Below are 15,616 nucleotides of genomic sequence, written 5' to 3'. Positions count from 1 at the left end.
ATGTAATTTAGATTAAAAACTGCTCATGTTGCATGTATGCAGCATCTTTGTTTGGATTGTGATTAAAATGCAGTGGTTGCCTCTAATTTTAAATGTCAAGAGCACAGACAAAGACTTATTTTGTTTATATGAAGAGATTTCTTTTATTTGTGTTACTTATTTATTTGATTTGGGGCTTGTTTTAAAATTTCAATTTAGTTTTGTTATTTACATTTACATTATATTTAAATTTTGTCATTTAGCAGATGCTTTTATCCAAAGCGACTTACAAATGAGGACAATGGAAGCAATCAAAATTAGTATATTATAGTGTTATATTTCAATTTCACAAAGAAATGTGCAGAATTTTGTCCAAGCAATAATAAAAGGACACATTCAATTTATAATTTGTCTTAAATCTCATTTTGTTAAAAATGAATCGAATCGCGAAATCAAAATCGTGAATCGAATTGAATCGAATCGTGAGTTGAGTGAATCATTACATCCCTACTCACTGGTAGCTATTTTATATATAGGTAATAGGCAGGCAAACACTGCTATTATCCACTTGAATGGGGAAAGACTGAAATGTTTAAAATGTTTGGCTAAGCTTGTTACAGTAACATTTCAAATCAACAAATTTAAAAAATCTAAAAGGGTCCATTGAGCATTGTGATATGCTGTCTCTGTCTGTAGTCATAGCGGATCGGGATGCAGACAAATCCTGGAGCGGATCAGAGTCCGAACCAGACTGTCCACTGTCTAGACCACTCCCATTCAGCAGCACCTCCGTCCACCCCGCTGTAGCAACCCCACCTGCCTCTTTACCCCACCCACCCCAGATGAGCTCCACCCCCTTCAGCAGCACCCTTAAGGTAACCCTCACTGTGTCTCTGTGGTACATTGTCTAACTCTTCTCTTCTTTATTGTTTTCATTCAACCCAATCCACCCTGCCATATCAGGTGGACAGAGTGAGTTAAAAGAGCTGCCTTCTGGCAGTAAACTAGATGTGGAAGGCAATGAAAGTCCAGAGGACGAATCTGAAGAAGGTGAAGATGATGAAGGTGAGGATGACGATGATGAAGAAGAAGAAGAAGAGGAGGAGGGAGAAGAAGATGAGGATGACGATGATGATGATGATGATGATGATGAAAACGATGAAAATGAAGATGGTGAAGAAGATGATGATGAAGAGGCAGATGAACAAGAAGAAACTGCTGTGGCTTGCAAGACAACAGGCCTTCCTGGGTTGCCCAAAACCGTGGCTCTTGGTACAACAGAGCAATCAGAAATGGCTAATGAAAATGTCAACCAACCTGGACGGGACATGATGGAGGATAGTGTCTCAGGAGATAGTCCTCTGAAGGTCAGAACATATCAAGAAGAAGAGGCTTCAGAAAAAATGGACATGAAAGAAACAATTCCTGAAAAGATGCTTTTTGGAGGTCTAATTCCAGGGATTCTCGATTTAGAGGATGGTTGCCTTGTGTCAGCTGTCAGAGTCGAGGCGAGATTCTCTGATGAGGAGGACAACAAGGAGGCCAATGATAGTCCAAGTCCTCCCGCAGAATGTGAAACTTCTTTACCAAGTGTGGACAGAACATCGAACAGAAATCCAGTTGAGAGCAAGAATGAAAACCAAAGTGATGATGATGATTGGGAGGATGATGACGATGAAGATGAGGAGCTGTTGAAAACTGAGAAGAACATTTTAGAAGTGGAGACTTCTCAGGGGACAGCCACTGAATGTGATCCACAACTTCAAGATGAAACTGATGATGTTCCTCTGAGACAAAATGAAGGAATAACTGATCTTGACACCAGCAATCTGGATGTGCCTTCAGCATCACCTAAGTCAAAGGCTGTAACTACTGCAGATGATGATGAGGATGATTGGGATGATGTTGACGAGGAAGAAGAAGTGCAAACAAAGAAGCCACTGAACCTATTTCTGACATTGCTGGGACCAGAGAGCCCTGAGGTATCTTGGGAGTCTGGCTCAGACAAAAGTGATGGGACGCCTGAAGGAGATAAGGAATCAAACATGGAGATGTCAAATGCAGAAAAAGACCAACATCAAGAGGCTTTGGTTCAGGACGACAACACTTCAAAAAGGGCATCTTTAGAACCTATTGAGCACCTTTCCCATAGTCCTTTACATGAAGAACCTGGGTGCATTGATCAGAGTCATGACAGTGGAGCTATACCAGTGTCCATGATTGTTGGTCAAAGTGATGAAGACCAGAGTATAAGTCAAGAGCACGACAGCCAAGTGAAGCAAATGCAGTATGACTTTGCAAGCGGCTCGGTCAAGGTTTCTGAAATAGATCAGATCTCTGATGTCTCTGACAATGAATCTCTGCCTGAAGAATATGATGTATGTATTAATGATGCAGATCAACCACAGGCTTCAAATCTCTCCAATAGTAGCCCAAAATGTTCTGCCACTTCAAGTCCAGCACAATTTGAAAAACCATTGTTGATGAGATCTCTCTCAAATAGCCCCAAACCATTAAATGCAATGAGCCCCGTTCCAACAAGTCCTAGTCCCAAACACGCACCAAGTCCAAGGCAATCTGCTGGACTCAACATTCATCAACATTCAACTGCAAGTAGTCCACAAAACTCAAGTTCCTCAAGCCACTCACCAAGTCCCCAACATTGTAGTCCATCAACTCCAATGATTGTCCATCTGGATCAAGACTCACAGGACATGATCAAATCTACAAATCCAGAATCTCCTCAACATTCAAGCCCTGACTCTCAAGTTGAGGATGACCTTTCCGTAGAGTTCGCAGATGAACGCTCAACAGAGGTGATTGAACCAGAACCAGCTCTTCAAGAAGAAATCCCCTACACCGTCATAGATGAAGTTAATCTCACTTCTGATTCTGATGAAGATGATGGTGAGGAACAACTTGAGAAGTTGCATGAACAGAACTCTGCAAATAAATCTGTAATGGAAGAAAGACGTTCAAAGCACGGATCATTACAGGTACTCAGGAGACGATGGCTAGAATAGCCATAGCTTGTGGATAGAAGTGGTTTGTAGTTATAGTTTCTAGATGTGGATAGGATACAAACACTGAAGATGCAACTGAAGATCCCACTTGCTTCGTCTTTTATTCTTTTATGTATCTAATCTCGTTGAAGTACACCACTTCTATGCTAACAATTTATTCTGATTTGAGTGTAAAATGCTTGCCGTTTATACTGGTTTGCAACTCATCTTCTTCGAACAGGAAGAGGCCTCCACAGAGGATGAGGAAGAGGAGGATGAGAGGGAAGAACCGGAGGAAATGTGTGAAAAGGCTAAAGATCCTCAAAATGGTGGTACTAGCAAAGAAAAGCGAAGAGGTACATTTTCATCCTTTATGGATTTTACAGTCAAGGTTTTGGCATTTAGTGACCATATAGAGGTATATAATGTATTACATGACCATATATATAACATTCTTTGCATGTTTTTCCAGATTTCCTTTCAGAATTGGGACTCGAAAAGGAAGATGAAAATGACGACTCTCCATGGGATTCAGAGGTCAGTCACAAGACATATTAAACAAAGCAAAGCAGGCGAAATCTCCATACAGTAATGCAGTTTATACGCACAGCATCACAATCACCCTAAAGCAGGGTTTCCCCAAGCTACAGGTTAGAAAACACAAACAGGTTAGTGATGAAACTGCAATGGGTCAGTGGAATTGTGATAATTAATGATCAAATATAAATGAAAAAATAAATAAAAACAGGTTGTGGTCCTCTGTTCTAAGGTCACCTGTGACCACATTTAATCCTGATATGTTCTCTCTTTTTTCCCTCACAGTCTGGTTCTGAGAGCCCACAGAAGAAACAGGCCAGTGCTCCACACACTCCTGCCAAATCACATAGATCTATGTCCAGTATTCGTGAGGAGAATACTGAAGGTATGTAAGGCATTTCTAGTGGGTTTTTTTTACTACATAAAAATATGATTGCATTTTAGAATGCTTTGTCTGTGTAGCCTTCTGCAACCATTTCATGCTTAAAAATATGCAAAAGATTGACATTTTCCATTGCTTCTGCTTAACAGATGTTTTTACAAGACTTGCTATGCTAAATTATGCAAAGTTTAGGTTATTTGTAGATTTGCATTTCATAATCTCATTGAATTCCTTTGTAGACTTCTTATACATTCCCTCCTTCGTAAGAGGAGGGAGGAACGTTAATTTATTGAGAAGTATAGGCCAGCCAGGAGGCTGCAGGCCGATGGGTAGGCATTCATGATTTGCTGTTGTCCTGCTGGATTAATCATCACCGTTATAGCCGTCACATTAACATCTTGTCCTCAGATCCTGATCTCTTGTTTTATGCATCTGTTGTCATCTGTGCATTCAAGGCATGTGATGTGACACGGAATGATGCTCAACTAATACATGCTTTAGTGGGGAAGGTCCATCGTTGTTGCTCATGTTTACAAGATGAGTTTATTGAAATGAACATTTACAGAACTGTTCCCTTTATTGTGTTGGAGTATTTGGCCACTCTCAAACCCCAGTTCACAGGCATCATGGGAGACCTCCATCGCTGCATGTGCATGCCTGCGCACTCGCTACATGGAAGCTTGTCTTTGTCGATTGATTTTCATGTTTTTTGAGGAGAGTTTTGAACCTTGTCCCTTCTTGCCTTTCAGTTTTAAGAAAGGATGAGGATGATGAAGAAGAGAAGGAAACTGAAATACCAGTAAGTATCATTTTGAAATTATTGGAAGTTATTTAACTTGAATTGCATTTCATGAAGAACTAATGTTTGCAATGCAGTTTTTGGTAAAATGCATGAATGATTAGATTGTCAATAAAGCAGCGTCAGCTGAATTAATTGAAAAGAAAAAAAACACTTTGCTGCCCTGCAATGTTAATTCTATTAATATTAAATATTGATATATTAATATTAATTATATCAACATATATATTATTATTATTTTTATTTATTTTTTTAAATATCATGTCATATAGTAGAGAAAGGCGCACAATTTTCAGGGAATACATGTACTGATTAAAAATATTTATGGCAATTTTTATCCAAATAGTTTTGGATAATGCCATCTATCAAATGCATAAATGTCAAAATATATATATATTTTTTTACTTTTGAATTTTATATTTAATGCATCTTTTTTTCACAGCCTAAAGTGGTCAAAAGAGAGATCGTGTCTGTTCTTAGTAAGCTGATGGATTCAAAAGAAGCTAATAAGAAAACAGGTCATCTCATTTTTTTAACACAACAATTAAATTATATTCTAGTTCTTAGTAAGCTGATGGATTCAAAAGAAGCTAATAAGAAAACAGGTCATCTAATTTTCTTAACACAACAATTAAAGTATATTCTTACATGTTTGGCTTCTCATTTAAACATCTCTGTTCTTACAGATCTGATGGAAGAGCTTGGTTTGGGGGATGCTGATGATCTTGAAGGTAATCTTGATGTTCTTCCTTCACTAAAACATTTCCTGAATCCTTCCTGAATCAAATTTTGCAATCTGTGAATGTTTTGTATGTATGATGTGTTCATGCTTTTGTCTTAATTTACACAAAATTAAATCACCAATGCCCTCCAGATCAGATACTCAAGCACTTATGCTCATTTATAGTTCTGCTGATGCTTGCTAATATCAAAGCCAGGGCCTAGCAGTTAGTGCACATGCCATGGGCGACACAAGTTTAATTTCAGTCAGAATGTTGATGAAAAGTCTAAAGTTCCACACTGGCTATGAAGATATTCTCATTTAGGTCTGCATTTATCATTTACTTGCACTGCCTCTCATAGATGCTTCAGACTGGGACTCTGCCAGCACCACCAGTAAGGCCAGTAAGAAATTCCCAGTTCATAAGCTGGATGAGGAACCCGTCTTTGAAAGCCCAGCAGCTTCCGCACTACCCATAACATCCGAGGAACAGGACGTGGACACCAGAGAACATAAAGAAGCCAGTCCAGAGAGAAACAAACCCACAACCTCAAGCACAACACCTCTACCTAGTCCACGATCTCTCAACCCAAACGCCAGCTCAAAACCACAATCACTGCCACGACTGCGCTTGGACTCCAATCAGAGGCCGGAGAGTGAAGGTAGAACTCAGAAACTACAAATCTTAGATTTATTCTCTTAGCTTTTGAGGTGATTTCAATAAATATATATGCTGATACTAAATTTATTTAAATACAGAATCGGACTGGGATTTGGAAACTTCCAGTCCAGCCAAGATGACAAATTCACTGCCAAATGTCGCTGAGCCTGATGCAGGTAAATCTCTTCAATGTGAGGGTGAATGTTCAGGGTTTACTATACTTCTCACTGTATTTTATATTATGTTGTAATGTGTCTGAATTTCTCTTCAGTTCATCGGCAGGAACCCAAAGCTGAAGATGTCAAGAGTGAAGACAGTTCTTACGCAAGTGAAGATGCAGATCAGGTGGGCAATTTATAGAATAAACAAGCTCTGTGGATTCTGCCAACTTCAAATAAATTAATAATAAAATAAACATAAAAATCTGATTAAGCATTTCATTATTGAAAATGTCTGCAAACTATGTGCCAAAATTAAAAATAAAACTAAATTAAATGATTTTCATATCATTTACATTTAAGAAATCTTTTTAAAAGTTGAAGTTGCTATTTCTTTTTCACATTTGCCATTTTATTTTAATATTGCATTTAATTGCATTTAGGATTGCAATTGGATTTCATTTAATTTGATAGGGATGATGCATTGTGTTACTGTGAAAAATTACAGTATATTTAATACGACTTATGAAACGCTTAATCAGATTTTCATTTTATTAATTTATTTTAAATTGAAAGAATCTGCCTTTCATAAAACTCTGCCTCTTCTTACTAAATTAAGTGTTGAAAATAGAGTCTTGGTTTTGCCCTAGTGGTAACTGGAAGCTCCAGTGATGTGGATTTGGTCTTTAATGTCACTACATGTTTCCTTTGTGCTTTATTTTAGTTAAATGTGGTGTTTGTGACAGTCATACAGTTTAATTGTTGGCACGAGTCATGTGCATGTGTCTCAAGTTTGGTCTGAAGTCCTTGTCAACCAGACTTGTTGGGTTTTTCATTGTTAATTCTATTCTTTTGTCTAATTGTACAAACAAAGGCAAGAGAGGCATTACAAGCGTCTTCAGTAGACATAAATAGGTTGTCTAACCTTGAACCACTGGAGCGCCTAACCTCACCTAGAGAGGACGAACAAGAGGAGAAAGCTGATGAGATTCCTTGGGAGGAACGCTATGAGAAAATATGGGTGGAGAACGACAAAAAGGAGACCAAGTCCCAATACAAAAACGTGGCTGCTGAACTAAAAGAGAGGTTCGGAGAACTGGAGCACAAAGAACCACTGAGTGACCTTTCGGAGCAGGAGTGGAAAGAAGATGAACAAGGTGATGAAGAATAAAATAAACATAAAAATCTGATTAAGCATTTCATTATTGAAAATGTCTGCAAACTATGTGCCAAAATTAAAAATAAAACTAAATTAAATGATTTTCATATCATTTACATTTAAGAAATCTTTTTAAAAGTTGAAGTTGCTATTTCTTTTTCACATTTGCCATTTTATTTTAATATTGCATTTAATTGCATTTAGGATTGCAATTGGATTTCATTTAATTTGCTAGGGATGATGCATTGTGTTACTGTGAAAAATTACAGTATATTTAATACGACTTATGAAATAGTGACCTTTCGGAGCAGGAGTGGAAAGAAGATGAACAAGGTGATGAAGAGGAAAAGAAAGAGCTGGAAAAGGAAGCAGATGACGAAGATTCCAGTGAGGAAGAGGGAGAGTCAATAGTGCGGCCCATCGCCCGGGCGAGAAGTGCCATACTTTTGCCCATCCCAGAGCAGAGAGAGTCAGGCCTGGAGGACTCGAAGTCTGAAAGTGTCCACCGCACAGTTAGTGTTGAGGTCAGCGATGCAGAGCTTCCCAGTGACCAACACAACCCTCAAATCATCCCAGAAGCCCTAACGGATGAGGCCCAGGAGCCAGAGAACCGAACAGATAACATTGAGGAACCTGAGAGTGGAAGCAAAGATAAGTGCCCACTAGAATCTGCAAGCGAAAAAGAACCTGAAGAACTTCACAGACCTTCATTGCTTGTTGAGAATGAGCTACAAGTCCCACCCGAAGTTCTAGAAGTGCTCTCTTCTGACTCCAACGAGGTTGATGAGGGCCTGTGGAAGTCCAGACTTGAGGTAGGACCCCGGGAGGAGTCTCAGACAAACTTGTATAACGAATGAAGACTTGCAGTTTTGCCTCTGTCTTCTTGTTCCTCATTCACATAAACTCAAAATGTGAGGGAAAAGCTCCAGCTTCAAAATCAAAACCGTCTGTTAGTCATCTTGTAATGCTGACCAGACACTGACGGGTCAAATTACACAACTGTTCCCTATCTCTAGTTCTGCCAGTCATTAGCTCTGTTCCAAACCTAGTGAGCTGCCTACCCAGAGAGCATTTTAAGACATGACATGCTTCTTCTGACATGACATGTTAATTATGTTGCCTTCTGAGATGCCTTGTAATTTTAAATTAGCAAATTTTTGCATTTTATACAGTATTGAAAGTCTTGAAAAAAGTTCTAAATCAATCTAATTAAACTCATTATTTGTATGTTCTATGTATTTTTATCCTTATTAGAGTGTCATTAGTTTAGCAACATGCTAACTCTTGAATGCAGTGCAGCTAATTTAACGCATTTACATTTTATACAGTACTGAAAGTATGGCTAAAATAGTTCTGAATTAATCTAATTAAACCCATTATTTGTGTGTTTTATGTGCTTTTATGCTTATTAGAGTTAAATGTCGTTAGCTTAGCAAAGTCAGTTGTGAACATAGTCTCCCGTGTGCTTTATATAGCAGCTTTCTGCCTATATAAAACCTTTCAAATCAATAATTTATGATATTCTATCATGGTTATCATTGTACCTTAGAAGGCAGCTACCTATGTAGGCAGTAGTCAGCGAGGCAGCACGCTAGTTTTTGAAAAAGAGCTATTATCTTTTTTGTACTACTATTTCAACTCATTTCACAATGTTTTCAAATCATTTACATTCTTCATGCATTTTAACACCCCATGAAATCAGTGTTTTTAGTATTATATATATATACTATTCTAGTATTTATTAATATTTTGAATGAGCTTCTATTTTTATATTTTCGTTTTTTAATTTAATAGTTAATGTTTAAATAATTTTGTTTTTTGCTTTTGTCATACGTTTTTCTATTTAGCTTTGATGGATTTTTATTTCCGTTTGAATTGTATTAATTTTAGTACTTCGACTTAAAACGTATTTTCATTTCCTTATTTTCAAGTTTTTTAAGTTTAGGTTTTTCATCTAATATTTAGATTTTATTTTATTTAATCTATTTCAATTGCTGTAAATGATTTTTGCTAGTTTTAGTTAACAAAAACAGCACTGCATGAAATAGACAAACACGTTGTTTTTTGTGTATTCATGCTTGGGAAGTTGGGAAAACATACATCATATTGTATTAATAGCCATCCTTTAATTTAAATAATAGCCTGAGGAAAAATATGGTTTGGGCTGCGTTTATAATGAGCTTTGCTCACTGTGCAACAATAAATGTGTTAGACATTAGTATGCTTCTTGCTTTACTGATTCTTTTAAAGCATCTTTCTGATGCTTTAATGAACTTTTAGGGGCATTTGAAAAGTTAATGTTCTACAAAGCTCTAAGTTTGATTTCATGGGGTCTTCAGTTGTCTCGTCTTGTCCTGTATATGTTTTAACTTGTGTGACCTGACCAGCACTTGTCTTGAATCCAGTCTGTCACTTTATTAAATATTTATTGGTTAATTTTATGCACTGGTGTCAAATGCTTCACTTGGGTGTCAGTTCACACCTGACATGTGCATCTGTCGTGTGCATGTGTGCCAAGGATTGCTTCCTTTAGCTGTCTGAAGATCTCTCTTCATCTTCCTGAAGATCTGTCATACTAGTGTGTTTTCATGATGTGTCTCACAACCCAGAACTTCTCCGTTGATGTTGGCTTGAAGTGTGTTTTATGTTTCTAGTGCTTCTTTTTAAATAAGAAAAGAAGACATTGTGTGGTGTTTTACTCAGTTTTGTCTCGTATGTGACTGTATCTGAATGTTTTGCATGATCAGTTGACTAAATCAATACATTAATACACATTTCCCAGAAGTAGTTTTAAATCTAGAATTTCCTTATGCTCTTAGAGTAATGCTTATATGCATACATTAAAGATGATTTTAGCTCTCTCAACACATAATATCTTCTGTTTTAGGGTAATAAGGAACAGTTGGATGGTATGAGGGGAGAACAGCAGCCCAGTGCTTTATGGGATACTAGAGGAACCAGAGAACGAGGTGAACTTGACCAAGGAGAAGGGAAGGAAACTGACAACAACTCTGGGAACCCGAAACCTCAACAGGAAGAGATGGCTGACGGCAGGTCTTTGGGAAGAGAGGGTAGTGTTTCACCAAGACATCTGACAAGAAGTCCAAGAAGGTACATATGTTGCATTACTAGATGGAATTAATGTGAAGGGAGATGTTTTTGTGATCCAATCACGTTGAAGAACTTGATTTTATTTTATTTTATTTCCTCCCTGGAATTCCTTTTATCCTGTAACTGTGCATGAACCATTTTTCTTTGGATTTGAGACTTTAGTCTTTGCAACTTTACAGATCTTCTTTATGCACCAAGAGCTTGTAACACTCCAAAGAGAAAGGAAAAATTGAAATCGCATCATATGACCCCTTTAAAAATTACTGAAAAAAATACTGAGGACGCCTGAAACTGTGCGTGAACCATTTTATTTTAGATTTTGTTTTATTTTATTCTATTTTATTAAAAAAATTACTGAAAAAAATACTGAAGACACCTTGAAGCAAAGAGCTTTCAGCAAACAGCCATGGGTGATAGATCAATACACATTTTTACAAAAAAAATGTCATTCTATTTCTAAAGTATATGCATGTATTGTGTTATTTTTATTTTGTCAGTTATGTTTCATGCTAATGGAAAATAGTCATCAGGCTTTTGCTGAAGCTTTGAATTTGCTTCTGGTGTCATCATTGCTGTTTCCCTGGTGGAGGGCGTGCAGTTGCCTTTTTTTTTTTTTTTATCTTTCATTTTATCTTCATGATGAGATCTGTGCACCTCCAGTACTGACAGGGCACGGCCACATGGTGAGGAAGACGAAGAGGAGGAAAAGAAAACTGTAGGTAGCCAAGCCAGAAATCTCCGTGTAGCTCCCCCTCTGCAGGGCAAACCCTCCCGACCTGCGACCCACCATAACGGAGACCTCGAGTCTGTTTTTGATGATAGTACTTTAAGTGAGCTATCGGAAGAGGACAGGAGGTATACATGCAGTATTTACATGCTTTTTAATGTAATATATTATTTATAGCTCGATTTTATCTGTTGCAGTGTTGCAGTAGCAACATTATAAGCATAACTGGGCCTGCACAGAATTCAGCCAGATTTGAACACCTGTAATATTTACACCTGTAATACTTGCACCCACAATCAGTGTTGAATAAATGAAAGCAAATGAAAAGCGGGCAGATTCCATATGGGCCTTGTTATAACGTAAATTTTTTTTAAAGAGAATACTGCATTATATCCTCATTTTAGAGCACCAAACTTGCTCTCCGGTAGACTGGTGTTATCTGATAAAGCATAAAATCATGTTTTTTCTTTGTACCGACAGGTCCCCTTCTTCAAGGCGTAAGAAAGAGCAGGTGAGCTTTTGTCTTGATAAGGTAAACCTCCAAGTGTTCATTTAAGGGTTTGTTTAAGACAGTGGTTACCAAACTGTGCACTGACTTTTGAGAATATGAAGGAAAATGTTACTCATAAATTTACCAGTTTAACACAGGATACTCAGTGTCACACATGTGTTGTATTGACTTTATTGTCTCCTATGCAGAGTACTGGAGAACTGGAGATGGCGGATGATTTTGAAGATCTCACCCAGTCTTCTGACACAGCCACTGAGGAGCTGGAGACTCCAGTATCTGGATACCACAATGCATCTCTGCTCTTCAAACAGCTCGACTCCAGCTATCTGGGTGAGTCAGTCAGCTGAAAGCAAACAGTTAAGTTCAGATGTTCAGCAAATGAAGATGTTCACCTGTATCTTATGTCCTGCAGACTCTGTGAGTGTGGTGAAACTACAGAACATGTTTCATGAGTACGAACGCACCATCCAGAGGGAGAGAGACAGACATAGCCGTCTGGCGGATAAAACCTCTCAGCTGGAGCAGGAACGCAACGAGTTTAAGATCCTGCTGGATGATATCAGAGGCAGCAAGTCCAGCCTAGAACATCTCAAACTGGAGCTGGAAACGGATATGAACAATCTCAAGTGAGCTTATCTCAGTGCATCTGCAACTCGCCAGGTTTTGTAACACTGACTCTCTCTTCTCTCTCTCTTCTCATGGAAGGTTCCTTTTGAGACAGGAACAGGAAAAGCATCAGAGTGCTCTCATGCTGTATAATAAAACCCGTGAGCAGCTCCAGAGGAAAGAGGAGCAGCAGCGAGCCGAGGCCGAAGAGTGTCACAAAGCCGAGCTGAAAGTCCGCAGTCTGGAACTGGAGATCAGAGCCCTAAAGAACAGCATAAAACAGGTCAACAGCAGCAGACTGTTAGATTTAGCTGGTAAAACCAGCTCATAACACTGTTTTCTCAGTTTGCTGAAGAGTGTGTTTGTGTGTTTAGCTTGAGGAGGACAGGGATGAGTCTCAGCGTCTTCTGTCTCATGAGCGCAGTGCTCGCGCCCTACAGGAGGAGTTACTCAACAACCACCTGCATAAGCAGCAGAACATTGAGAAGGAGAACCTTCGAAACCTCAACAAGAGCAATGAGGTACCGCTGCCACCTTTTCAAAAACTTTGTCAGGGAATATTTATAAATGTGCTATTTCTGTTAGCAGCTAGCAAATTCATTGCAACTAACAAATGTATGTTGTCAAATATGCAGTGATGTAATGTCTTTACAGCCACATATGCAGTGACGTCAGAGCTTTACAATCACACATGCAGCAATGTCATAACTAAACTGCACATGCTGTGATATTGCTTTAGTCAAATACGCTGTGATGTAATACAGTCACATTTGCAGTGATGTCATAGTTTTACGGCCACATATGCACTGCTGATGATGTCATAGCTTTATGGCATATATGCAGTGACGTCATAATTTTACTTCCACAAATGCAGACACGTCGCAGCATTACAGCTACATATGCAGTGACATCAGCTTAAAGGGATAGTTCACCCAAAAATGAAAATTACCCCATGATTTACTCACACTCAAGCCATCCTAGGTGTATATGACTTTCTTCATTCAGACTAATGCAATCGGATTTATATTAAAAACTGTCCTGGGTCTTCCAACTTTTATAATGACATGGGAGTCGATCCATCCATCATAAAATATGCTCCACACGGCTCCGGGGGGTAATAAAGGCCTTCTGAAGCGGCTTTTTAATAAAACTCAGATTGTATTAGTCTGAAACAAGAAAGTCATATACACCTAGAATGGCTTGAGTCAATTATAGTGATGTCATTGCTTTACAAACATATGCAGTGACATCATAGTTTTATGGCCACATATGCAGTGACATCATAGCTTTACAGTCAAATATGCAGTGATGCCATATCTTTACAATCACATATGCAGTGACATCATAGCTTTGCAGCTTTTATCACATCCCATCTAAGAAACCATGAAAAGCACGTTAATAGAACAAATTACCAATATGCAGTTATATAATATCTTTGCAATCACATATGTAGTCACTTCATGGTTACATCATCGCTTTACAATATGCATAAGAAACCATGAATATGAACATAATTGAGAACAAATTTTAGCAATATGCAGTGATGTTATATCATTGCAATCACATAAGCAGTGACGTCATAATTGAGCATAATTGAGAACAAATGACCAATATCCCTAAATCAAATATGTGAACTTCATGATTTAGGTTTACCGCATAAGCAGTGAACTAAAACACAGTTAGCAGATCTTCTGTGTAACCCAACTGCTCTAATCCTGTTTGCTGGCATCTGATTGGTCAGATTTTCAGGCTTTATCCTAATGTCCTGAATTTAGCCATTAACTTACTGTTACAGAGCCATTCACTCTTTTGAAACCAGGCCGCATACTGTGTTGTTTTTTAAAAAAAATGCTAAAATGTGTTTGTCGCATGTTAAACTGAGTTTATTACTGATGTTGTGCTCAGGCCATGTCACAGCTTACAGAGGCATCGGACCGTGAGCGAGAGTTGATGCAACAAAACCGAGCCCTACAGGATGAACGGAACGGCGCTCGGGCCGAGCTGGACCGCTCACAGTGCCACAGCCGACAGGAAGAGTCACGGCTGGCGGAGGAGAGAGACGTCCTACGCGAGAGACTGGAGGATGCCCGCAGGGACATGAAACTGAGTGAGGAGGCCTTGGCTCAGACTGTGTTTCAGTACAACGGGCAGCTGAGCGCGCTGAAGGCCGAATGCTCAGTGATCACGGCTAAACTGGAGCACGAGAGGCAAGTGAGGCAGCAACTGGAGGCCGAGGCCGAGGCGAGCAGGGCACGACTGCAGGTGGCGCTGCAGGAGGCCGAGAGATGCCAGGTCAGCTTCAACTCATTTGTGCTAAACTAAAGGGAAAGGGATTTTGGGAACTGCTATCAATTTGTCTTTTATTATTGTTGCAACCTCTCAGGCATCACGCACAGATGCAGAGCGCACTCTCCAGCGAGACCGTGAGGAGCACCAGCGGGCGCAGGAAAAGCACATCTTTGAGTCCAGTACACAACGGGACACCATCCAGTCCCTGTCCCAGAAACTCAGCAAGGCCGAGGCGCGCGCCAACAGCCTGGAGAACGAGTGTCACCGCAATGCTCTGACCATCGCTGAGAAGGGCGTACTGTTGGAGACTCTGGCCCGAGAGAAAGACCAGGCCCTGGCCAAACTCAAAGAACTGGAGGCCACGGTACTGAACGAACGGGAGCAGGCCAGCCGTGCTGGGGCCAGACAGGAAGCCATGCAGGAGAGACTGGCCCAAGCTCAGAGTGAGAACGCGCTGCTACGACAACAGCTGGAGGAGGCGCTCAACAAGGGCTCGGCGAAGGATAAAGCCGTTACAGATGTGCACCAAAACTTTGCCGAAATGCTGAACCAGTTACGTGCAGACGGAGAGGAGAGAGTCCATCTGGTGGAGGAGAGAAGCAAAGAGCTGGCAAAGACAAACAGCGAGCTGAGAGATCAGAATTACAAACTAGAGCAGGAGAAAGCTGATAGAGAGGTAGAGGACACTGAGATTTTCTTTTTTTTCTTTATAAATGGCTCTATCAATGTCTATTGTAAGCGAACAACATAATGTTGTGTCACTAATGGACACATCAGATGTAAGACTGAGACTAGACCGCAGCAGTAAAAAAGTAAGTTTTATGGGTTAGTTTAGCTTAGAGTCATAATTTATTAAAATAATAATTAAAATTAATACAAAAATCATTTTAAAATATAAGATAATTATTAATTAATAATAACAATAATAATATTTAAATAATAAGAATTTTAAATTTTCTATATGTATATAATAT

The 15,616-nt window shown here is 39.2% G+C and overlaps 1 protein-coding gene across 1 annotated transcript in view; it reads left to right on the top strand.

Annotated features, from left to right (window-relative positions):
* The first annotated feature begins 1,139 nt into the window (after positions 1–1,139).
* Positions 1,140–15,616, top strand: part of LOC107754329 (ankyrin repeat domain-containing protein 26-like) — a 29,636-nt gene continuing 15,159 nt past the window's right edge. The window contains exons 1-19 of the mRNA XM_016570734.1: positions 1,140–2,975; positions 3,223–3,337; positions 3,454–3,518; positions 3,804–3,903; positions 4,650–4,699; positions 5,142–5,217; positions 5,386–5,430; positions 5,783–6,082; positions 6,180–6,257; positions 6,353–6,426; positions 10,286–10,509; positions 11,170–11,364; positions 11,717–11,747; positions 11,936–12,077; positions 12,160–12,373; positions 12,453–12,636; positions 12,728–12,874; positions 14,259–14,645; positions 14,737–15,318. Of these exons, the coding sequence (XP_016426220.1) occupies positions 1,272–2,975; positions 3,223–3,337; positions 3,454–3,518; positions 3,804–3,903; positions 4,650–4,699; positions 5,142–5,217; positions 5,386–5,430; positions 5,783–6,082; positions 6,180–6,257; positions 6,353–6,426; positions 10,286–10,509; positions 11,170–11,364; positions 11,717–11,747; positions 11,936–12,077; positions 12,160–12,373; positions 12,453–12,636; positions 12,728–12,874; positions 14,259–14,645; positions 14,737–15,318 (4,713 nt within the window). The 5' untranslated portion in view covers positions 1,140–1,271. The remainder of the gene's footprint in view (positions 2,976–3,222; positions 3,338–3,453; positions 3,519–3,803; positions 3,904–4,649; positions 4,700–5,141; positions 5,218–5,385; positions 5,431–5,782; positions 6,083–6,179; positions 6,258–6,352; positions 6,427–10,285; positions 10,510–11,169; positions 11,365–11,716; positions 11,748–11,935; positions 12,078–12,159; positions 12,374–12,452; positions 12,637–12,727; positions 12,875–14,258; positions 14,646–14,736; positions 15,319–15,616) is intronic.

Source organism: Sinocyclocheilus rhinocerous, unplaced genomic scaffold, assembly GCF_001515625.1.
Source record: "Sinocyclocheilus rhinocerous isolate Xijiao unplaced genomic scaffold, SAMN03320098_v1.1 scaffold561, whole genome shotgun sequence".
Taxonomy (NCBI): Eukaryota; Metazoa; Chordata; class Actinopteri; order Cypriniformes; family Cyprinidae; genus Sinocyclocheilus; species Sinocyclocheilus rhinocerous.
The sequence above is the reverse complement of the archived record's forward strand: the minus strand, read 5'-3'. Positions and strand labels throughout refer to the sequence as shown.